General features: G+C 36.7%; 3 protein-coding genes across 3 annotated transcripts in view; 2 read left to right on the top strand and 1 right to left on the bottom strand.

The window, feature by feature from the left end:
* Nucleotides 1-17,533, top strand: part of LOC103031542 (clathrin coat assembly protein AP180) — a 45,392-nt gene extending 27,859 nt beyond the window's left edge. Inside the window, exons 17-27 of the mRNA XM_022671532.2 lie at nt 2,381-2,566; nt 3,296-3,370; nt 4,569-4,649; nt 4,979-5,056; nt 8,587-8,703; nt 11,980-12,004; nt 12,157-12,226; nt 14,095-14,148; nt 14,262-14,363; nt 16,173-16,270; nt 16,391-17,533. Of these exons, the coding sequence (XP_022527253.1) occupies nt 2,381-2,566; nt 3,296-3,370; nt 4,569-4,649; nt 4,979-5,056; nt 8,587-8,703; nt 11,980-12,004; nt 12,157-12,226; nt 14,095-14,148; nt 14,262-14,363; nt 16,173-16,259 (875 nt within the window). The 3' untranslated portion in view covers nt 16,260-16,270; nt 16,391-17,533. The remainder of the gene's footprint in view (nt 1-2,380; nt 2,567-3,295; nt 3,371-4,568; nt 4,650-4,978; nt 5,057-8,586; nt 8,704-11,979; nt 12,005-12,156; nt 12,227-14,094; nt 14,149-14,261; nt 14,364-16,172; nt 16,271-16,390) is intronic.
* ada2b (adenosine deaminase 2b) overlaps nt 1-24,383 on the top strand; it is a 210,196-nt gene that overhangs the window by 163,381 nt on the left and 22,432 nt on the right. The window lies entirely within an intron of this gene.
* Nucleotides 17,830-22,552, bottom strand: ccdc167 (coiled-coil domain containing 167). Its single transcript, XM_022671533.2, has 4 exons — nt 22,407-22,552; nt 19,390-19,484; nt 19,252-19,304; nt 17,830-19,132 (listed from the first exon to the last, which is right to left on the bottom strand). Exons 1-4 carry the CDS (start codon nt 22,455-22,457, stop codon nt 19,029-19,031), a joined length of 303 nt encoding a protein of 100 aa, XP_022527254.2. The 5' UTR covers nt 22,458-22,552; the 3' UTR covers nt 17,830-19,028.

Genomic DNA, 24,383 nt, shown 5'->3' with positions numbered 1-24,383 from the left:
ATTATTGTTTTAAAGGTGGAAGGGACAGGTGTTTTTGTCAACAGCTTCTGTCAGATGTTTTTTAAAATATAAAAAGTTGGTAGCCAGACTCAAAATTCTGAAATAATTAAAGAAATCATAGATTTAGTCTTATATGCGCAGCTTTGAATCACAATCAAAGTAAAATAATTTCTAACAAGAGATAGGTATATTGATTTTTTTTTACATATATTGGCAACAGCTAGAATTAAATACTATTAAGGGACCAAAAAACATTTATTTACATAAACTACTCTGAATCTAAATATTCCCACAATACAGTAGCCTACATACAATTGTTATAGATTCCAGCAGTAATGATAGTTATATGACGTCCTTCTACATTTGGCAGAAAATTCCTTTCTGTACAGCTGCCATAAATGTTTTTTTTAGTTATAACCAGAGGTGGAAAAAGTACTGAAAAATTGTAATTGAGTAAAATTATCTTTACTTTGCTAAAATTCTGCTCAAGTAAAAGTAAAAGTACCCATCTAAAAATCTACTTGAGTAAAAGTAAAAAAGTACTTAATTTAAAATATACTTTGAGGAAAAGTTACAGTTACTTTTAATACTTATAGGTCACTATAAACCGTTTTATAGTTTTACAGTTCATAATTATTTTTTTTTAACTTGCCATTGCTATGCTTTAACTGCTCTTTACTTGTTTTTTTAACATCCAAGCTGATTTTTTAATGTTCCCAATAAAAACTTAAGGAAATATAATTAAAAACATAAAATCATACAAAAAAGAATGCTGTTTGGCGCATGTGCAGTGCTGTAAAGAGAAGGAGAACAAAACTCAGCGCAAACTATGTGATAAAATCAGCGGACAATAAACACAGCGAACATTATGAGGCATTTCTTTCACCACCAAGACTTTCAGAAAGGTAAACTCTATTTGTGGACGCACGTTAAGCACGTAATGTAGCGCAGCTCAGCTAACTTGTTGTTTAATGTCTAAAAGGGATTTTTAAGCTTTTTACACTATATTAAATTATTCAGAAAAATTTAATTTTATCAATTAATATTACAAAATTAATTGAAAACACCTAAAATATACAATTGAACATGTAATATTCAAAAAATATAACTGTAGAAAACATTCAGTTTACCTTAATATACTTTTTCAAATTTAGATTGTGGATGGTGAATGTTTGAACGCCATTAGCTCGAGCTGCTGAGCTGCATCACATCCAAAAACAGTTGTTTTTGCATCCAACCATTCCGAAGCCCCTCGCTGCAGCTGGAGACGCATAACTGGGGTCTTCCTAACAACTTTCTCACTGGCGCACTTCTGGAGTTTGACGTGACGTGCAGGTCATGCATTAAATACAAACCAGTAGAGGGTCTGAGTGGTATATGTTTATACTTGTTATCCAACCACAAGCTTTCCGGATGGCGCGATTTATCTGTTTGTTTTTTATGTTGCCGGAATGAAATATGAGTAACGAGGCTATTTGAATTTAATCTTTTTTTTTTTTTTTAGTTCAGACAGTTTTTTCCTCAGCATTTTATTTTTTACTCAGTAACGGGGAGTTTTTCAATGTAGCAAAGTACATTACTTGTGTCAAAATGTACTTGAGTAAAAGTAAAATTACCTATTTTAAAAACTACTTTAAAAATTACTAAATACTCAATTACAGTGACGTGAGTAAAAGTAATTCGTTACTTTCCACCTCTGTTTATAACCACCTCATATACCATCAGAAGAGGGCTTTTCTAGTCTGAGTGGAGGTTCACAGAGAGCAAACTTTTTTCATAGACTTAACATTGAGGCAAATTTTTTTCCAGGGTATGTGCCTGTGTTAGATTGTACTTCAGTGTGAGTCTCAGGCTGATTTCTAACCTTTGATATGTCAAGTCCTTTACGCATGAATATGTTTTTGCTCAGTGTTTTGAAACATTATTTGAAGTGATTTCTTGATAAAATGTTCAATTCTCTCCACAAACTGGTGCTATGTGTTGGTATGCTAATTTCTGCTAACAGTGATGTCTTTTAAACATTTTGACATGCATTCTTCATGCTAGGTGTCACACTGTCTCTCTGTCATACACGCATAGTTTACTGTGTGGGTCAAACCTAACTTTAACTTCTAACGTCTGTCTTCTTTCTCATTTCTGACCTTCTCTTGCCTCACTCCTGCCTTAGGATATTACCAGTGCAGCCTTTAGATTTGTTTGAAATATTCATCACATCCATATGGCTGCTCTCTTCAAGTCTGGTTCATAGCGCATCCCAGCTCTCAGTATCTGTACTTATACTGAATGTTCACAAGCAGTGCTGTTAAGCACTGATATTTCCGTGCTGTTTGTTTGTATTTACACTGTAACACTCTAAACATACCTTTTCTCTCCTGTTAAGACCCCTTTGCCCCATCTCCAGGACAGTCAGCAGTTTCCCCACAGCTGGACCTGTTCTCCATGCAGCCTGTAGAGAGCAGTACCTCCTGCTTCAGCTCAGTGGTGCCCCCCGCCACTCAGACCCCACTTACTGCTAACAACCCTATCAACTCAAGCTCTGTAGCCCTCACAACAGATCTGTTTGGTGGTAAATGCTTGCTGAGTGCCCATTATTGAAACATGCGTCATTTAAAGGGTGACAAAAAAACAAAACAAGAGAAGCAAAAGTTAATACAGAGTTAATACAGTTCATATGTGAACCCAAGCTGCATATACAGCCTATTTTTGATGTTTGTGATGTTACAAAAACAATGCATTTACATACATTAATCCATTCAGCCTTCAGCAGTTTCAGCTGTTCATAAGAGTTCATTTCTATATCCCATAAAGGTCTTAAAGAAATAGTAACATGATCAGTTTAATTCAACAGTGTAGATTTAAGAGAGACATCATTTAAAACAAAAACTGCCAAAATAAGTAAACTGCATGGAAACATTAAGTGCACAAGAAATGTAACACTTAATTATGGCTACATTTACTGTATGTCCTGCTCAGCTGGGCCACCTTGTGATTAAAGAAGACATTACAAATATTTTCGATGTAGCCTCTCTAGCAGAGAGGCAAATATGAATCATCTATGTGAGAATGATGCACATAGTTTATTTTCTACATATGAGTCACTGTATTGCACTTGTTTCACAGAGGTGGTTTGGTGTGTTGGCATGTTTTGTGTGGATTACCATAGCTTAATTGATGTAAACTGAAGTGCTTTTTTGTTTAGGATCATTTGCATGTGGTGGGTTTGATGTTTTTTTCATGTATCCGCTGTGTGTATGAGTCTGTGCTGTCTGTGGTTATGTTTTTTTTTTGTCTCTAGATTTTTGTAATTCCGTGTCAGAACCAGTCATCCCTATATCAGACACTGCCCCCAGTCTAGACCTGTTTGCATCAGGTACAGGACATGCCCTCTGGGGTGTGTGTGTGTATGTGTGTGTGTGTAAAGATGCTTTTGCATTTTCTCTCACCTCTTCTCGTCATCTCATTTACCTTCTTTCCCCTCTCTGTACTGACCTTGTCTACTGAAGGACAGCTAAACATGTTCATTCCCTGGGGTGGCCAAAAGGAGTTGGCTTCTCTTCCTGAGCCTCTACACAGATATATACACAATTTTAACATTATTCTATTGTTATTCTCTTTTCAGCTATCACAGTTTTTTGTAATTTATAAATGTATCAATGGTCTTTCATCTGTAAATAATAGATGTACTGGTCAGAGAGCATGTCTAACTCTACAATGCACACAAACAGAAACAAACGAAAGAACAATTACATGTGATTGGTTTGACAGCTGTAACAGCCCTAAGTTTAGGGACACAGTAAAAAAATATATCAAATAATTTTCCTCTTATTTGGTGATTTTTTTTCTTCCCAAATTGTACCCTTTCACTAGCAAAGCTCCCAACACTAGAAAGGTGCAAACTAGCATATGCCTCATTTAATACATGTGCAATCTATCACCCCCTCTTTTCGAATTGGCGCTGATGCAGCCTTTATGTGGAAAGTGCAACAACCCAGCTATACCTAAGCTAGCAAATACTTGTGCTGAACAGCATTATACTAGAAGTGATGTGCCCCATCTACCCACTCAGAGAGACCAAGACCAGTTGTGTTCCGAATGACCCAGGATTCAAACCAGTAATTCTCAGATCATAGTGGCAGCGCACTTCTGTAGCTGAACAGTCTTGGCTGTGTACTGAGTACTGAGGTTGCTGGGGTTAAAGTGATCATGAGCAGGGCCGAGATTACCAAAAGTATTTTGGTGTAACTATTGTCCTAACTGATGGAGATAACTACAGGTTACTGCTGGTTGTTAGATTTTAGTTATGTTAACCTAAACTTATATATAGTAATATATAAACAAAACATCAGTTATATTAAAAGACTCTCCCAAAACTTCTTTTAAAGTCTCCATGCATAACATTTACATTTTGCACTAAAACATAAAATAATTTTCTGCCTAACTATTTCTCCAAAATTTCTTTTTGTGCACTTTTAAAACTATGAGGCATTTTGTGTCATTGGAAGATACGCTGTTATTGGCTGTTATTATATGTCTAAGGACTAATTTCTATTTTGATCATCCTGTTACAGATGTGTTCTGCCCCATTCCCACAGCTCTCTCAGCTCCCATGAGCTGGCCGGACAGCGGGGCAGCTTTGGATGTGGTTAGGGGTGGGTAGTGGGCTTTATCTAGAATGGGCTTTTTTTTAGAGTGTGGTAATTTTGCTTGTGGACACTTTGTGTGGACACATTGTGTGTTTTTACATCCTTTTTTCCAGAATCTTGAGGATTGTGTGGATAAATGATTTGGACGTTTTAAGAAATTTGCACTGTGTGTGTGTGTGTGTTCCTTTTTCACTTCAATTTGTCTGACACTCTCTGTGTGTCTGGGGTTTTCTCTCAGTGTGTCGGAGATGGCTCACTCTTAACCATTCTCTGCCCTCATGCTGCACGGATGCTCTCTCATTGGCCTGAACTGGTTTGGTGTGATCTACCTGTAGACTCTGCGACCGCTGGTGATAGCCAGCCCACAGCTCCAGCACCAGCAGCAGCATCTGCTGGAAGTGATCTGATGGGAGGTAAGTCGGCCTTGTATGTTTCTGTTATTTGCCATGGTTTTGTCACATAAATAGTGTTTCTTATACGGATTTGGCACACTGGGTGTGTAGACCTGTGTGATGAATGATTGCGCATTATCCTAATCAAAATAATTTAGCAATTATTTTTTTTAATACAGCAAAGCTGCATTGTAGCCCCAATCAAATCTGTATAATATTAACTATGATATTTAATATTTTATTTTATACAGGGCTGTGAAAAAGTATTTGATTTTGTTAGTTTTTTGCTTAAACAAATTTTTATTTCAGACAAAGGCAAAAGTTGTATCCACAGGAGAGTTCCAAGGTGAAAGTCACTGGTGACTAAAAAGAACACAAAGGCTTGTCTCACGTTTAAAAAAAACCAAAAACATCTTGATCCCCAAGACTGTTTGCTCCTTCAGACTTTTGGGAAAATACAATTAGAAATTTTAACAGGCCATCATGCCTAAAAAACATCCAATGTGGCTGAATGAAAACAATTCTACAAAGAACTGGGCCACAATTACTTTTTCACATAACTTTAGGTAGAACAGCTATTGCAAAATGACTGCAGCAGCTAAAAAGAAAAGATGAAGCACTGCATGGTTAAGTTTTTTATGGTATAAGTTTTTTATGGTATAAGGATAAACCCAAACAGAGACGATACTGTGGAACTGCAGTTTAAAGTAGCACATGCATGTAGACATATAGTGTAGTTCCACATGCAGATATTTGAGTCCTTCTCACAAAATCATGTTAAATTATGTAAATAAATATATGTATGTACTGTAACCGCAAGAAAACCAGTTGGCGTGGGGTGGACCCATGATTCTCCCGCCTCTGCAGGTTGCAGTATATAATTTAAGGTGGTTTTGTAAGAATGACCCAAATGGTCATACAGAATGTTCTATTACACAGAAGAATCTCAAGCTCAGACGGTGTTAGTTGACTTTACTGCTACAGCTGGTTAAACAGGTCTGTTCATGGAGTCTTTATGACCAGGTAGCAATGCAAAAATAGGAGCCAGGAATTCAGAAAAAGAAATCTGGACCGGCCCTGATCCTGATTTTTTATTTTTAGAATAAGGCTTGTTTTTAATATTTCCAGGTGTTTTTATTTTATATACACTACATTGTTTGTTTGTTTGTTCAACTGACTTGAAGGTACTGATCAGCATTATGTGTGTTCTGCATTGTCATGTCATGGGTCATTCTGTAGTCCTTATGTATGGCGTTTTTTCAATGTGTTTTTTTCTGTGTACATTTTGTTTTCCTGAATCCTATGAGTCACGAGATAATTTGAAATCTGAATATTGATACATATGAGCTTATGCTATTGTGCAATGAATTAATGGCATTAGACTGCAGTATAATAAACAACCAGCTTTGCCAGAATAGTTGAGTGGTTTTAGCAAGTCCATTCTGAGGTAAAGATGTTTACCATCATAGTTCATCATGTCCTGCTCGATCAAACTGGTCCATCCAACCATCAAACTCTAATCAAATCGTATGATGTGCTGGTCAAGAACTAAGCTTACCAGCAGGATATGTTTTCTGCTGGGTGAGCAGCTTTTCAATTACTTTATCAAGGATCAGCTTAGATAAAACCAGTTATCAGCAGAAGCTGGTGTTAATCTGGATTTTTTTTTGCCGATATGTAATGTTAAATGTTCTTTATCGAATACGTGATAGAGCTTTCACTTCCTAGCTTGCTGTGACGAGCCCTATGAGTTAACCCTCTACACAGCAGCATTAACTGTTTTGTAGCAATAACATCATTACGATTATTAATCTTGTAGTTCAGAGGATTCAGTGGTGTACAGGAGAAAGTTAGATCCTGAGTGTCAAATATAAATGGGCATAAAAAAAAAAATGAAAACACAGCTTTAGTGGTCTGTGACATTTGTTGACTCTGTGTGCTGGTGTTGGATGTTTGATTCAAATGGGATTCTCATGAGTGAGACATTTGAGCCACTGTGTCGAGCTGTGTGTAGAGTGACTGTGGAGTGCATTTGCAAAAGTTTCATCTGTTATTTCATCTTTCCGCCGCTGTGTGCACTGCTGTTTGTTTGTGTACTTACACAGTTCTTTCTGCTTAATGGTCAAGTGCTCTGTACTGCTCTCTCTCTCTCTTTCTCTCTCTCCCTCTCTTTTTCATATCACTATCATCTTCTCATGCACTGGCCCCCTAAATCTCATGTAATCTTTACTGCTTTGACCATTCTCTCATTTTCCTCTTACATATTTTGCGTACATTTACTGTTTTTTTTTATGCAATTCTCTTTTATTGATTTTTTTCATCTTCTGTCATGATTTCATTCTTTCCTCTTTCCCCACTTTGCTCTTGGTTCTGGGTCATTGCTTGCTTCCTCCTGTGCCACGGTGAGTTCTGATGCTCCTACGCAGGCTGCTATCCCACAGTGCACTACTGCATTGCAGTAAAATCCTGCTCTCTGATTCTCAGTCAGAAGCTTAATGTTGGAAAGAAGGGGGGCGCTAGCCTGGGTGCTAGATTGTAGTAAACATGCCTATGTTTTAACAAATTAACTCTAAAGTCTAAATGGTTGAGTAAATGATAAAGGAAGGAAATAAATGATTACACGGACTAAGGAAGTAAGGATGCATGCTTCATAGTGATGACAAAGAAAAAGAGAGTAGAAGAACTTTAAACCATAGCTGCTAACATGTTACTTTTCTAGTGCAGTATGTTTAGCTATGAGTGGTATGTTAAGAGATAGTCAACTAATTTCCTCTTAAAACATCCTTTCATGTTTATAAAATGATTCACATGTTTCTGTTTTCACACAAAATTGTGGTCTATAATAGGATACCAAATTTGCTTTTAAAAATGCAATGCTTTACTAATGCAACAACCCAACATTTTTTTTTATTTCTGTTTTAAGAAATATATCTGTAAATTTGCTTTTTGTGAACATAGTACTGCTTATCATTTCATTTTCTTTATAATGAGCATTACAATAATAAATACTAACATGATATTCACAGTGAACTGATACAACATTTTTTGTCCTTTCTTTTTTTTCTACTTTTTATCCTCATCCCAATTTCTAACTAAAGCTAGCATGCCCAAAATAGAAGCTAATGTGTTAATATGTAAACTACAGTCTTAATGTTAAAATGGTTGTACAATGATAGCTTTAACACAAAACTGGATTCACCATATAATTTTTTCCATTTTATAATATTGGAGCAAGCAGTTCACAATTAAAAAACATTACTCAAACTGGGAAAAGTATGTTTTTTGAGGAAAAAGAAACTGTGTAATGTTGGTGTGTCTGTATTGTCAGTACTGTGATGTGGCAAAGTTGTTGTCCTGTGATGTACAGATTTATTGATTTTATACAGTTGTTATAGGTTATGAAGGCTCGCTGCTCCGTCTTTCTGTCTGGATGCTGTAATGGATAATGCTTGTGGTGAAAAGTGGTTGTGCTCTTTTGGTCTGGGGAGAATAAAAGAAGAATATTTTACCTACTTTGTCTCTTCTATACTCTTTTACCCTGGCTGCTGTAGCATTTGGTGACTTGGGGGACATGCTCATGCCAGCCATGGCCCCTGTGGGAACTGGAGCAGCATCCCCTGTTAAACCAATGGGAGACCTGGACTCCACCATGGCCAACCTGGCTGGAAGTGAGTTTCGTTACGTATATGTTTTTTCAGGTCCATTGAGCAATTTGTAGCACATTTAGTTATATAAATACAGATTGTAGACATTTTGTTTCACTGCCTTCTTTATTATCCTCCTGACATCTTGTTCGTCAACTGTCAGGATCCCTCAGGACCACCACAGAGCAGCTGGTATTTAGGTGATTGGTCATTCCCAGCACTGTAGTCACTCATAGATGTGGCATGGTGGTGGTGTATGAGGTGTTACTCTTGTGTTAGTCTGTGTTGTGCTGGTATAAGTGTGTCAGGTACAGCAGTGCTGCTGAAGTTTCTAAATACTGTCCACTTTATTAAGACACTCCTACCAAGTTGCTTGATCTTGTCTCCTTGTGTTCTCTGTTGCTGCACAGTTTGTGTTGGTCGTCCTCTAGTCCTTCATCAGTGGTCACAGGATGTTGTAGTCAGGATTCTGTGAACAGGGTGTTGTTAGTGGACTATTCTAAGACCATAAGTGACCATGGGGTGTGTAAAAACTCCAGTGGTATGCTGTGTCTGATCCACTCGTACCAGCACAAAACACACTAATTCACAATACCCATATCAGTGACAGTGCTGTCTTGAGAATGCCGAAAAAGTATGCAGAGACGGTCTGTAATTATAGAACCAAAAAATGCTTCTACACCGTGTTCCATTTTATTATGCAAGTGATATTTTTCACAGATTTTCCTAAACTGTCAATGCAAATGATGTTGCTAAGGACAAATCCAATTGTATTAATCAAACCTCCCAATGATAACAGTATTTTTTTAATTTAAAAAATCAGATTGCCCTATTCCAAATTATTATGCACAACAGGTAAAGGTATAGGTTGTAAAGAACTGCAAATAGTCATTTTTTAAATTTGCAGTATTTAGTGGTCACATTTACTAAAATCAAAAGCTATTTAATCAAAAACATCTAAACAGATCAAGTAACATGCTAACATAGAAACCTTTTTTGATATAACCTTCACAATACCCGCATCCAATAAACTTGTGCATTTTTGGAGAGTTTCTGCTTGAATTTCTTTGCATGATGTCAGTATAGCCTCCCAGAGCTGCTGTTTTGATGTGAACTTCCTCCCACCCTCATAGATCTTTTATTTGAGGATGCTCCATAGGTTCTCATTAGAGTTGAGGTCAGGGGAGGATAGTGGCCACACCATGAGTTTCTATCCTTTTATTTCAGCATGAGATGGTGCATTGTCCTGCATGAAGATGATTTTGCAACGGAAGGCATGGTTTTTCTTTTTGTACCATAGAAAAAAGTGATCAGTCAGATAATTTATTTTCACGCCTTTTGGGACCCTAAAGGGGTTACCAGCTTTCTCCATGTGAATCCGGCCCAAAACTTGACTCTGCCACCTCCTTACTGACGTCCCAGTATTGTTGGGACATGGTGGCCATCCATCAACCATCCACTACTCCATCCATCTGGACCATCCAGGATTGCACGACACTCATCAGTAAACAAGCCTGTTTGAAAATCAGTCTTCACATTGTCTGGATCCACTGCAACTATTTCTGCTTGTGAGCTCTGGTCAGGGGTGGCCAAATAGTAGGTTTATGCACAACTGCAAACCTCTGGAGAATCCTACACCTTGAGGGTTGCGATAATCTAGCAGTTTCAAATAACTAATTGCTGGTTTGTAATGGCATTTTAGCAGCTGCTCTCTTAATTCGATGAATTTGTCTGGAACAAACCTTCCTCGTTTTTCCTTTATCTGCACAAACCTATCTGTGCTCTGAAGCAGATGCAATATATATATATATATATATATATATATATATATATATATATATATATATATATATATATATATATATATATATATATTAAAATACTGTTATTATTAAGAGGTTTGTTTAATAAAATTGGATTTATACTAAACGGGTCACGACTGACTGTCATTTGCATTGACCATTTAGGAAGATTAGAAAAAAATATTATATTTCATAATAATTTGGAACATGGTGTATATGCTCAATGGATCTAAAAATCTGATCTAATGGTTGTAGAAATATAATTTTATGCTCGATCTGTGTGTATGCATGCTGAATGTTTCAAAAAGACATTTTAAAAAGGCTGTGGACTTTAAATGTCCTGTAGGCTGCAGCTGGTAGCTTTTGTGTGCCCCAAAAAAATGCTTTGATAGTACTCACTCGATTGACCGAGACACAATACAATGTAAAAGCCCAGGAAGCTCACTACAGGTCCTAGAAAGGCGAACTGTAGATAGTAACAAAACCAGTAAATCGGAAATGCCTCGTCTGTTTCATGATCATGAATGGTACGCAAGTCCCCAAATAGAAATACTGGGTGCCAAATGGGCTACTTGTCTTGTACTAGATAGACAGAAGAAATCATGTCATATTTAAACATACCATAAGATTATTATAAGGTACCATATCACAGCTTTTAACACCTCAACCCTAACTGTAGAATGGATCTGTCAGTCTAGCGTTAAGCTTTTGGAATGACTTTTCAAAACTTATGACCTTAATAACAAATGTCAAAAAGAGTGATCAAATACTCAATCTGAATTCTGCATTTAAGCTACCTAAAGTGTCTGATCATAAATAAGCATAGTTGTAAAATATATATTTTTCTTTCAATAGAAAATTTGTGATTATGGGGCAGTTTCCCAGACAGGAATTAAACTAGTCTTGGACAGGGGCCAGTGGTCCAGTGGTCTAAATCGCTGCCACTGTGATCGGGAGATCGCTGGTTTGAATCTCGGCCATGAAGCTTGCCATCAGCTGCAGGAGCCCTGAGAAAGCACAATTGGTCTTGCTCCCTCTGGGTGGGTAGATGGCACTCTTTCCCCTCATCACTCCTAGTGTGATGTCGCTCAGCACTAGGCATCTGTGAGCTGATGTATCGGAGCTGGCTGTTCCGCAATGCGGCATCAGCAGCAGTTTGAAAAGAGGTGGTGGCTAACTTTACATGTGTCGGAGGATGTGCTAGTCTTCACCCTCCTGGTGTTGTGGCATCGCCAGTGCTAGGGTATATACTGCTGAGTAGCAGCTGAATGGGCCTTGATAAATTGGGAGAAAATGTGAAAAACATTTTTTATTAAATAATAAAAAAAAGTAGTCTTAGATTACACAGCAGTTCAAGATTTCCACTAAAAGAAAAATATATTTTAGGACAAGGCTTAATCCTTGTCTGAAACAAGATCATAATGTTTAGCTTTTTTTGTATGAGAAAATGCTATTAGAAATGTCCAGTCTCTAATATAAATGTGACTTTCTTTTTTAGATTTGGGAATGGGGACCCAGAAACCGTAAGAGCTTATTTCTTTCACTTAATTTCTCTCTTTGGTAAATTTTTTTGCACTTTTTTGGAACTTTGTCTTGCTTAAGTGAGTCTATTTCTCTCTCTCTCTCTCTCTCTCTCTCTCTCTCTCACTCTTCTATCTGTGTCTGTATCTCTTAGGGGTGAAGCAGCAGCAGGAGGTGCAAACTGGCAAGCTCAGGTAGCAGCCCCTAGCTGGGGCATGCCCATGGTAAATGTTGTATTGTCCTGTAAATCTGGAGCATGGTGTGGAGCCGCATGGCCTTGAGTGGCATGGCATGGAGCCAATCATGCAACCCCTTTTCCTAGCTGATTCTGCTGGCTCCTTCTTATAAGCTGATCACAGATTTTCATACCTTTAGAAAGCCTGAGACACACGTTCATCTAATGGAACAGTTTTAAAATCTAAAGAATAATAGGTAGTTTTTTCTTTCCCCAATTGACTTAGCTCAGTTAACTGATGTTTGCTTCTTTAGTTTTGCACTAAAATTACAAGGCCAATGCAGGTTTTTAGTAATCACTCATACATTAAAATTTTACTTTATTACGTTTTTTGACATACACTATGCTAGAGTTGGCTTTTACTCAAACAAAATTTAAAGCACATGGCTTGCAGTACTTAATCTAATCTTAAAGATAGTTGTCTCCTCAACCCTTACTTTGTTGCTGAATAATCATTATCTTTATTAATATCTGTTACTCTAACATGTTACATCATGAAATTAAGGATGGTAGTGGACATGGCCATGTAATCTCTGATGATGTGAACAGTGGTAATAAGAATATGAGTATCAGTAATGTATACAACACAAATTTTGTCAACAACAAAAATATTTTATTTATGATCTAAAATCACCAGTAAACCTACCTGTGTTTTATGTGTAATAGTAAGAATAGTAAAATAGTGAAAAATCTAAACAAATAAGTCTACTTTTGGGGCACCCTGCATGTATGTTTGGACAGTGTTTACATTAAATTGTGCAATGCCCTCCAAATTTTCTTGAGATGCCTCTTAGTGGATGCTCCAAAGTTTAACATTCAAATCAAACCATTCAGACATTTAATTAAATTGTTTTCCATAAATGCAAAAGTCTACTGCATAATCTTAGAATGGTTTTATTTAATGTACTATGTTTTCATATTGTTTTAGGCAAACCATTATTGAGTCACACATCTTTAAAATGTTCCTGGAACCTTATTACTGTAATGTAACAGGATAATCTTCCTGGACCTTTTTCAAAATGTTGCCAAATGTTCTTACAATTATCTGTTAGCTAGGCAGTTGTAGTTATCTTCATTGAAGATGTAACTGCTGAAGACATGAATGAATGAGTGTATGCACGTCCTATCTGCTCAAGTTCCTCCAAACTCTTTGGTGGTTCTTCATCCCGGCAAGGTAATTATTCTAAACATACTACAAAGGCTACCCAGATTTTTTTAATGGAATGTTTTTGCCAGGGACCTGACCTTTAAGTGTAACTTTAAATTTAAACATGCATTCCCAGAGAAAACTCTCAAGAGATGGAAAGAGCTGCATTAGTGACTTGACCAAGGTTAATTAGAGATGTCTGGATGGTTTGAGTTCAGTTTTAAATTGAGCAGAGGGGCCTATTGTAAAATCATTACACTTCAACTGTGAGCATTAAACAGCTCTGAAGGACATTGTTTACAACTTAACTATTAATTTGTGTATAAATAAAGAATATTGGAATGCTTTTACAAAATGTGTTTGCAAAAAAGGCTTTCAAACAAACTACCAAACTTGGATGGCTTGCTAACTTTCTCCTTGACTCTGTTCATCTGTTGCTTCTCAAATATGCATGCCTAAAGTGATTGGTTTAATTAGCAACATGCAAATCAAATTAGCAACATGCAATCTAGAGTGTTCCAGTGTGTAAGTGTTAATTGAACAACTTTGTGTGTAGTTGCTGTCATTAGTGTGCGTGTGTGTACATAGTTTGTTACTGTCCAGTCTTGTTTTGTGTTAACTCCTCCCTTCCTCCCCTTCGTAACACCCCCCCCCCCCCCCGCACACCCCCCCACCCTACCCCACCCCCTGTGTAACACACTCCCCTTTAGACTGCTCCCACTGGGGTCTCTCCTCTAATGGGTTCCCAGCTGCCATTTGGCATGGTAAGAGTGTAAGTGTGTCTGTTTTGTGAGCACTTGTTAGTGGGCATATGTGTGGGTGTGTGTGTGTGTGTGTGTATGTGTATATGTCTCATGCATACTATTCATGATGACAGGGTGCTGCAGGAGCTGCTCCCGGGTCTCCGATGATGTTCCCCCAGCAGCCCATGGTGAGACCACAGTTTCCTGCTGCAGGAGCACCTGCTGCAGGAGCATCGGTAACACACACACATGCACACATTCTCATAGTAATTAAGGCTGTAGTAACATTATTAAAATCTTATTTATTGTAAGTGTTTTCATATTTGGATCTAAAACATTATTTTTAAATGCTTGCATTTTTAGTGGGATTTTTTGCAAGGATATCCTGAAATCCATGAAATCTAACTGGTAGTTAACAGTGAACTTGTGCTCAATTGCATTTCAGCCCTTGCTCTCACCACTTAGCCCCAGAAATCCAACTGTTATTGGGATAGAGGTTTAGGGTCAAGTATTTGAGCTACATGGACCTCCATACAGAGACCCACTCCAAACTGTGTACTGATGGGAATTTCAGCTCTTTTTAGAGAATTTTCATTTACTTTCATTACTTGAATTTCTGCATACATTGGTCGTTAAATGTGTTCTGATCTTCATCTAAGTCACAAAACATTTTATGTTTGCATTGTTTTGTTGAACACAACATGTTAACATTCACAGTGCAAGGTGGAAAAAGTATGTGAACCGCTAGGCGAATTACTTTTTAAAGAACTAACTTGAGCCAGGAGTCAGCCTGGATGTGTTGGATGTGTTGGTTAAAGCTGCCCTGCCCTATAAAAACACACATCAGTTTTGAGTTTGATGTTCTTAAGAAGCATTGATTGATGTGAATTATGCCTCGTACTAAAGAGCTCTCAGAAGACCTACGTTCAAGAATTGTTAACTTGCATGAAGCTGGAAAGGGTTACAAAAGTATCTCTAAAAGCCTTGATGTTCATGTGTCCACGGTAAGACAGATGGTCTACAAATAGAGAAAGTTCAGCACTGTTGCTACTCTCCCTAGGCGTGTTCATCCTGTAAAGATGACTGCAAGAGCACATAAGCACAGTGCAGAATGATCAATGAGGTGAGGAAGAATCCTAGAGTGTCAGCTGAAGAAAGACATAAATCTCTGTCAAATGCTAACATTTTTGTTTACAAATCTACAATAAGGAAACATTAAACAAGAATGGAGTTCATGAGAGAAAATTCTCCTTCTGGAGAGTCCTGACCTCAACCCAATTGAGATGTTGTGGCATGACCTCAGGAGAGTGAATCACACCAGATATAACAAGAATATTGCTGAACTGAAACAGTTTTGTGAAGAGGAATGATGATCCAAAATACCTCTGACTGTTGTGCAGGTCTGATCTGCAACTACTACCACCATGCATCTCAACTAAATAAAAAAAAAAAGAAAACAATCGACTCAATCAGCAGCCGTCTCCCTTTGTTCACTATCCACTATCCTTTGTTCACATCCATAGCTGTTATGCAATCCACCATAAATGGTACAGCAGTTACATTCTGGCACCCTCAGCTGCTGCATGGTGTAAGGTGGAACAGGAAGTATGTACAAGAAGCTAGCAAAAAGCTAAATTTAGCTTCCTATCTCAGAGATTTAAGATGAGTAGCATCGCAGGGAGGACTTCCTACACATGAATACACATGCTATTACTGTATTTTTTTCCATCTGGTCTTTACTATTATACTGGATTAGTGTAAAAATAAATGAAGATGTTCTTACTGGTTGTTTTGACTGGTACTGTACTTAAAGTGCTGAGGATGACTAACCACCCAAATAATAGCTGCTCTGTGGTGGTACTGTGGTGGTCCTGATTGAAAAACTGTCTGAAAAGAGGATAATTAAGTAAGCAGAGAAAAAGATACAGCACTACAGTTTTCAATATACCTAAAATTCTGCTATCACTGTGAAATGTGTTAATGTAATAAAGAGAATGGTGCACAGGAAAGAACCTGACCTGCTTGTGTTTTGTTTTCTCGCACAGGTGTCTCCTGGAATGGCTCAGAGCCCCAGAAAGCCACCTCCTCCCAAAGATCCCCTCGCTGACCTGAACATTAAAGACTTCCTATAGATCAGCATCAGGTAAACTCCTGCAGCTTTATAACACTGGAACAGTTAAACTGCTCTGGCTCTTAAACCACAGTTATTGATCAATTATGAAGCACTAAATATATATATATTTTTTCATTTTGTTCATCATAGCTCCTGTGACCCTGAAGAATTGGATGTGTGTACTCTCTCTTCTGATCAGTATTTTCAGGGTTTACCTTCTTTCCTTTTCTTTCTCTCTTTCTCTGTCTCATGTTGTACCACAACCTGTGAAAGTGATCCTGTACACGTGCGTGTGTGTGTGTATTTTAATGTTATCCTTTGTTTCTAAGCTATATTTAAAAAGACAAAGCCGGTAAGGTATTGATGGATGCATTCTTGTACATCTACAGTAGTGGATGTGTGTTCCTTTTCTATTTCTCCTGGCTTGCTTCTCTGTGGGGAAACCCCAAACAGATGTGTGATGTTTTCTGTGGGAAAAAAAGTGTTTCAGTGTGCTAAGTATCACTGGTCAATCTCGGGCCCACTCGATTCATGTTGTCATTTGAAGCATTAGTTGTCTAGCGCTTAGCCATTCAGCTTATGGGAACACATGAATGGACAATGACATTAACAAGATGTATTAAAAGATTGTGTAGCATCTCCTGTTTCTGTTCGTTTCTGTTTTTACTGGTTACTTTCTTGACCTGGTCTTCATCCTCTTCTATTGGTACATAAACATTTGACTAGGACTATTGATAAAAATATGCATTTTAGAATATTTTAACTTTAGTCTTTATTTTGGGATAAAACAAAATGTTGAATATATTTTACTTTATGTATTTAAAAAAATGTGTGTGAAGTATTTAATTTGTATAAAAAAAAACATATAAAAAATGTATTTCTCTGTCCTGCCACCAAGCTAAGTTTAACTCCACATCGTGGCAAACAGAATGACTGCTTGGGTGAATTTCTATGGGTGTAGATGTAGAGCTGGATTATACACAGCTGCATCTACAGGAACTCCTGTTGTCTCTCTCACTTTTGGCCCTCGTAAAAATGAAGAAGATATAAACTGGCTGTTTGATGTTGTGATTCATTGCAGTTCACTATAGAAAGAGAAATGTGGAAATCACTCTGATTGTTCTAAAGACTGATGGAATAGTGTTATATTAACTGTGGCTGTGCTGGTTTATTTATTTTTTTCGCTTTTTTTTTATTTATTTTTGGATGGAATCACCCCTCTCCCTGTCCCCACGCCCATCCTTTGTGCATGTGTCCTGTTGAAATGCAATAAACAGTTACCTGGAAAACCCACTTTTTCAGTCTGTGATATAAATGCACCCTCTTGACAGTATTTCGGTTCAGTAATTGAGCTCAATTCAACCGTGCCATGAAACCCCTGATAATTTTCATGATTTTTCTACATAAATCATTGGTTGTTTGGATCAGCTTAAATAAAAAAGGTATGACAAATGTGTGCAGAAAACCATGATATTTTACCACGTTTACACACTTTTCTTGCCACTGCACAATGTTTAAATGCATCAGTTAAAAATGATTGTAATAAGAAGCGAGGAAGCTTATAAAAGAGAATCAAAGGACACAAGTGGAACTGTCACTATTTACACTTAACATTTTATTTTGCATATTGGTTGCATAGGTGTTTATACAGCTTTGAATGAAAATATTACTTTAATAAGAGACATAAGCTGCATAGCAGCTGCTTTCTGTTGCTCATCTACACATCAGCAGACAATACCTTACATTCATCAATAGATCTCATCATTCAGATCCTGTTTACACTTGGCATTAATGTGTAATTTTGTGGTCAGAGACCGCTCTCATCCAAAAAATGTGTTTCTGAGATTGGATATAATCATCTTGAACCAGCTGTAATTATCAGAGAGTTTCTGTTTAGACATTTTACATTTAATTCTAAGTTTAAGACTCTAAAATTGCAGTGATTTTGCACAAATGTTTGGGGACACCCCCTAAAGAATAATCTATCAAATTCAGCTTGATTAAATTGCACCAATTGCTGACACAGCTGTGCAAATGCACACACATAGTTTGTCTAGTCCCTGTCGAAAATTGCTGTCAATAAAATGGCTCCATTTGGACCAGATAAACATGAACATTGAATGAGGGTACTCTATTCAATAGAACTGTTTTTACAGGAAGTAAAACCATGTTATGTTTGTGCTTGTGTGCTTTCTATGCAGAAAAATATATTTGGATCTCATCTGGTCACACTATACACACAGCTAAAGGGTAAAAAGAATATTGACAGAGTTTATCTAGTTACGATCAAAAATACAAAATGCATGCTAATGCCAGGTGTAAACATGCCCTATAGTGGTGCTTAATGGAAACAAGGCTATAGAGGCTGTGTTAATGAGAACCAACCCAAGAGTTCAAATCATGCAGCAGAATGTAGTTCAATAATGTTTTATAAGACACGTGCAGTAGTGTTACATTTGGCAAATACAACTCTGTGTGGAAATCTGCACACTCATACAGTATCACTGCTTTTGAGCAAACACCTTGCATCTCAAACATGGAAAAGAATAAGTAAACCCCCTTTCAAAGAATTCAACATGGATCCATGTCATCAAATGTGACAGTGACTATATGCACATTTGTTAACATTTTATATGCCTTACTGAAAAGTGTAGCTGAGGCATATACAATTTAAAATCCTACTTAAGAATCAATGCAGTAATGGATGCTCAATGTTTAGCCAATAAAAAGTAGAATGCTCAAAATCTGTACATCTCAGAACGGTGATTATGACAGGCAGCGGATGTCCTCAATAGATAAAGGTGTAGTAGAAAAGAGCACTAATGGCCAAGAGAGCTACAGAGAGCATCATATTCTTCCTGTTCTCTCCTCGCAGCACCTCAAGCTCCTTCTCTGAAAGGTAAGTAAAGATACAGTTCTTTTATACCATAAATACAGTGAACATCACAACACTGTGATCATGCTGGTTTAGGAGTGAAATGTAAGCTGTGTGTTCCTGTTCACAAACATACCATATTTCTGTATCCTCTCGTTCATGATAGCCATTTCATCTTCCAGGCCTTTTCTGTGGGTAAATGCAAAACATTTTACATGAAAGCTTTCTCCTCCCAATGAGACAGGATGTCTTCATCATGCACAGCGTCTCATACCCGTCCTCATCTGAAAGCTGTTCCCGCCGATATCTGAACTCCACCCTCTCCAGACTGCCCTGGCAGCGCAATCGCTTTTCTTCAACACGATCAATCTGAGGAAAAACGGGTACTATTACTGGGTACAGTTCCCATATCTGAAGAGCTTAAGCTAGGAGTTACTGCTTTACTACTTCTTTTATCTAGAAAGCCACACTGTATTAAATACATTTCCACTATTAACATGTGCTGTTTGTGGAAGATAAGGAGATTCTGTAACAGTTACATCTGGATTTTAAATGGCAGTTTCACCAAACACTGATAGGCCTTGGAATACACCACATTTTGAACAGAGATGTCCACTGAATGGAAAATATACAGCTCTGGAAAAAATAAAAAGATCACTTAAAAATTAGGAGTTTCTTTAATTTTACTAAATTGAAAACCTCTGGAATAGAATCAAAAGAAAGATGGATGATCACAAGCCATCAAACCAAGCTGAACTGCTTGAATTTTGCACTAGGAGTTGGCATAAAGTTATCCAAAAGCAGTGTGCAAGACTGGTGGAGGAGAAGAACATGCCAAAATGCATATAAACTGTGATTAAAAAAAGTTATTCCACCAAATATTGATTTCTAAACTTCTAAAACTTTATGAATATGAAATTGTTCTTTTTTTTGCATTATTTGAGATCTGAAAGTTCTGCATCCTTTTCTGTTATTTCTAATTTTCTGGAAATAAATGCTCTAAATGTCAATATTTTTATTTGGAAATTGGGAGAAATCTTGCCCATAGTTTCTAGAATAAAGTAACAATGTTCATTTTTCTCAAACATACACCTATAAATAGCAAAATCAGAGAAACTGATTCAGAAACTGAAGTGGTTTCTTAATTTTTTACAGAGCTGTACCTTAGATTAGGCTTAGCCCTGTGTGGGAAACTGCCCCTCTGTGTTTGGACACTGCTTCACCAGTTGCATGTTTAGATCAGGATGTGATCAGAAAACACTGCAAAAATTGCATTAGAGTAAGTCCAAAAATTCACACACAGATTCTCCAGTGTATTGTCCTTCGTCTATTTAACTTTTAACGACAATTTAACTTTTAATATCCAACTTCAGATTTACACCTTAATTAAATTAATATTTGTGTTGTTAATAAGCTGCTACATATAACGATAGTCTCAGCCGAAGTGAAGAGTGGAGGGTTATAGAGACTGGTGAATGAACTGCTGGGTTATATATCTGTCTTCAGTTCTGCTGTGTTTCTATGGAGCTAAATTAGTGCCAAAACTACGCAAATAAAGAAAACGTATTCTGTAAATATGATACTACTTGCAAACAAACACAACGCGTTTTACAAATACAAAACTCGACTCTCTAACACACACGATGTGTTTTACAAACACAAAACCTGATGGTTGTAAATATATATGTAAACTTCAAATAAATACACAGCTGTTTTCTAATACATTGCTCTTTACAAACAAATATAACACGTTTTACAAATGCAAAAAGTAATAAATAAAACAAGTAAAACATTATTTTCAAACATTACCGTGTCATGACTCACGAACACGCACAGCCCATTTGTAAATCACGTGACTTTTGGCACAGTTTTAGCAGAGTCGCAAACTCGTGTTGAGATTTTCTCACAAATACACCCAACCCTCGTACAAATGCATCGCCCCAGAACAGCAGGTGGCGCTGTGGGACACTTTACGAGAGGTGGCTGCACAGCAAAGCAAGCTCTCCTATCCAGCGCTCCCCAGCATTAATTTACACTGATTAAGGTGTTTAATACACCTTTAATAATCACAACTCTACCATTTTACACACGGTTTGGTTTGTTACAAACAGCAGAGATGTAATTATGATATAGGACGCTGTTACACATCACAAATATGAGCTTTCATGCTGAAATACTTTGTATTATGCTCTTTAAAAAAGAAAGAAAAAAATATTAATTGGTGTTTAAATTATATAGATAGATAGATAGATAGATAGATAGATAGATAGATAGATCATAATACAAAGTATTTCAGCATATTGTCAGTAAATTTGCAGCATTTATTTGCAGAAAATGAGAAATGGCTGAAATAACAAAAAAGATGCAAAGCTATTAGACCTCAAATAATGCAAAGAATTGTAGATTAGTTTCCAGAGGTTTTCAATTTGGTAAAATCAATTTTTTTTGTTTTTTTTTTTACCATTTTTAGGTGGTCTTTCCTTTTGTCCATATCTATCTATCTATCTATCTATCTATCTATCTATCTATCTATATTACAATTTAAACATCAATTAATATTTTTTTCTTTCTTTTTTAAAGAGCATAATACAAAGTATTTCAGCATGAAAGCTCATATTTGTGATGTGTAACAGCGTCCTATATCATAATTACATCTCTGCTGTTTGTAACAAACCAAACCGTGTGTAAAATGGTAGAGTTGTGATTATTAAAGGTGTATTAACCACCTTAATAAGTGTAAATTAATGCTCTGGTGAGCGCTGGATAGGAGAGCTTGCTTTGCTGTGCAGCCACCTCTCGTAAAGTGTCCCACAGCGCCACCTGCTGTTCTGGGGCGATGCATTTGTACGAGGGTTGGGTGTATTTGTGAGAAAATCTCAACACGAGTTTGCGACTCTGCTAAAACTGTGCCAAAAGTCACGTGATTTACAAATGGGCTGTGCGTGTTCGTGAGTCATGACACGGTAATGTTTGAAAATAATGTTTTACTTGTTTTATTTATTACTTTTTGCATTTGTAAAACGTGTTATATTTGTTTGTAAAGAGCAATGTATTAGAAAACAGCTGTGTATTTATTTGAAGTTTACATATATATTTACAACCATCAGGTTTTGTGTTTGTAAAACACATCGTGTGTGTTAGAGAGTCGAGTTTTGTATTTGTAAAACGCGTTGTGTTTGTTTGCAAGTAGTATCATATTTACAGAATACGTTTTCTTTATTTGCGTAGTTTTGGCACTAATTTAGCTCCATATGTTTCTCCTGTACTCAGATCAGAAAGAGAGCAGCTCACCTCCGCCGCTACACTCCTCCTCTCCCGGTCGCGGCTCCGCGGCTCCGTCATGCTGTAGAGAGATCTGAACTGATGCAGCTACAGAATCACGCTCCGAGCTCTGTTTAGAGATGACGGAGCGCTGCTTCTTCACCTGCAGTGAAGGAACACTGTTACAGCCGACAGCGCCAACTACTGCACTTCACTCTCAACAGCAGCCTAAAAAAAATCTATACATCTAGACCCGTGCAACTCAAAAACATAGAATATCAGTGAAATTTCACTTTATTTCAGTAATTCAGTTCGAAATGTTGATGTCAGTGATAAAAGAAATAGATGTTTAAAATATATCACTCTGGGTGTAATAGATCAATGTAATATACAATGGTGGAAAGTAACTAATTACATTTACTCACATTACTGTAATTAAGTAGATTTTATGAGAAATTTGTAATTTTTTAAGTAGTTTTTAAATTAGGTAATTTTACTTTTACTCAAGTTCATTTTGACACAAGAAAAAAACTTGTGTTTTGTTCTCCATTGGCAGCGGAGCTGAACTTTTCCCAGCAGTGTTAGCAGGAGAGACGCTGTGTAAATCAGCTGTGTAGCCTGGGGTCTGTGTGCACAGCTGGGAACCGGTGTTCTGTCGAGTTATGCTACCCATCGATATGTGCATTATGGCACTGCGCATGTGCCGACTTTTTTGTATGATTTCCTGTTTTTAATGATATTTCCTTAAGTTTTTATTGGAAACATTAGACAATCAGCTTGAATGTAAAAAAACATATAAATAGCCATTAAAGCATAGCAATGGCAAGTTAAAAATACGAATGAACTGTAAAACTAAAAAAATACAGTTTATAGTCACGTATATGACTTAACTTTTTAACAGTGAAGAAAAAAAGGGATCAAAGAAACCTATGCCTCTTGCTCTTAAAAATGTTTTATGGGGTGGTCTAAACAAATACTGCCTAAAAAAGTCCAAATTATTTAATTTAATAATTATTTAACTTATGATTTGTACTTTTTTTTACATCAAATAAATAAAAGTAACTATGTAACTTTTAATCAAAGTAAATTTTAAATTGAGTATTTTTTTTACTTTTACTCGAGTAGATTTTTATGTCACCGGGGAAAGGACGCACACCAAATGACAATTTTTTTTTTTTTCGGGTATTTTATTCTGATTAAATTGTACTCAAAACAATAAAAATAAAAATGAATACACTGTAAAAAACCCTAACTAAGAACACAGTACAGTATTTGGTAGTGGCACTCGATTTACTCAGCTTTACTCAACAAGATTTGAGCATTTCATCAAGAGAACTTGGACAAACAGCTTCTCTTATTTCATTAGGATGGCTCTGGATGGATCCTAAAATGAAGCACCACCATTCACTGCAGCTTGAGCCTCCTTCTCTACCATGCTCTTAGCTCCTCCCTTTCCTCTCTCAGGGTGACAACACTTCTGATTGTGTTTCTTAAAGTTACAGACACACATTTTAAATGTGTATTCTCAATTCACCACCTGGCTACATTTATATGGATACTTTTACTTTTACTTGAGTAGAATTTTAGCAAAGTAAAGGTACTTTTACTAAATTACAATTTTTCTTTTCTTTTGCCACCTCTGGTAATATATGAGTTTCACATTTCAACTGAATTACAGAAATAAAGTAACTTCTTAACGATATTCCATTTTTTTTAAATGGACTATATATAAATAAAAATGCTTACCCACTTCTCTGTTATATATAAAAATGATAGGTGAAGCCCGCGCGTGAGACCAAAATAATTGGAGGTGATTAGACTTAAGCGCTAAAAACACAAATAAATAATAGTAACTATCCACTTTCATTTTGAAATGTAAATGTAGGTTTTCTGCTAAAAAAGCAAATACAACTTTTATAATTAAAGTTTTTTTCTACAGTAATCTGGTTTGATGTAGTAAAGGATCCAGCATTACACTGCTGATTACTGTGGACAGACGCTGGAGTT

This window comes from Astyanax mexicanus, chromosome 2, assembly GCF_023375975.1.
Source record: "Astyanax mexicanus isolate ESR-SI-001 chromosome 2, AstMex3_surface, whole genome shotgun sequence".
In the NCBI taxonomy this organism is placed as follows: domain Eukaryota; kingdom Metazoa; phylum Chordata; class Actinopteri; order Characiformes; family Acestrorhamphidae; genus Astyanax; species Astyanax mexicanus.
This window is presented reverse-complemented; position numbering and strand designations above follow the sequence as displayed.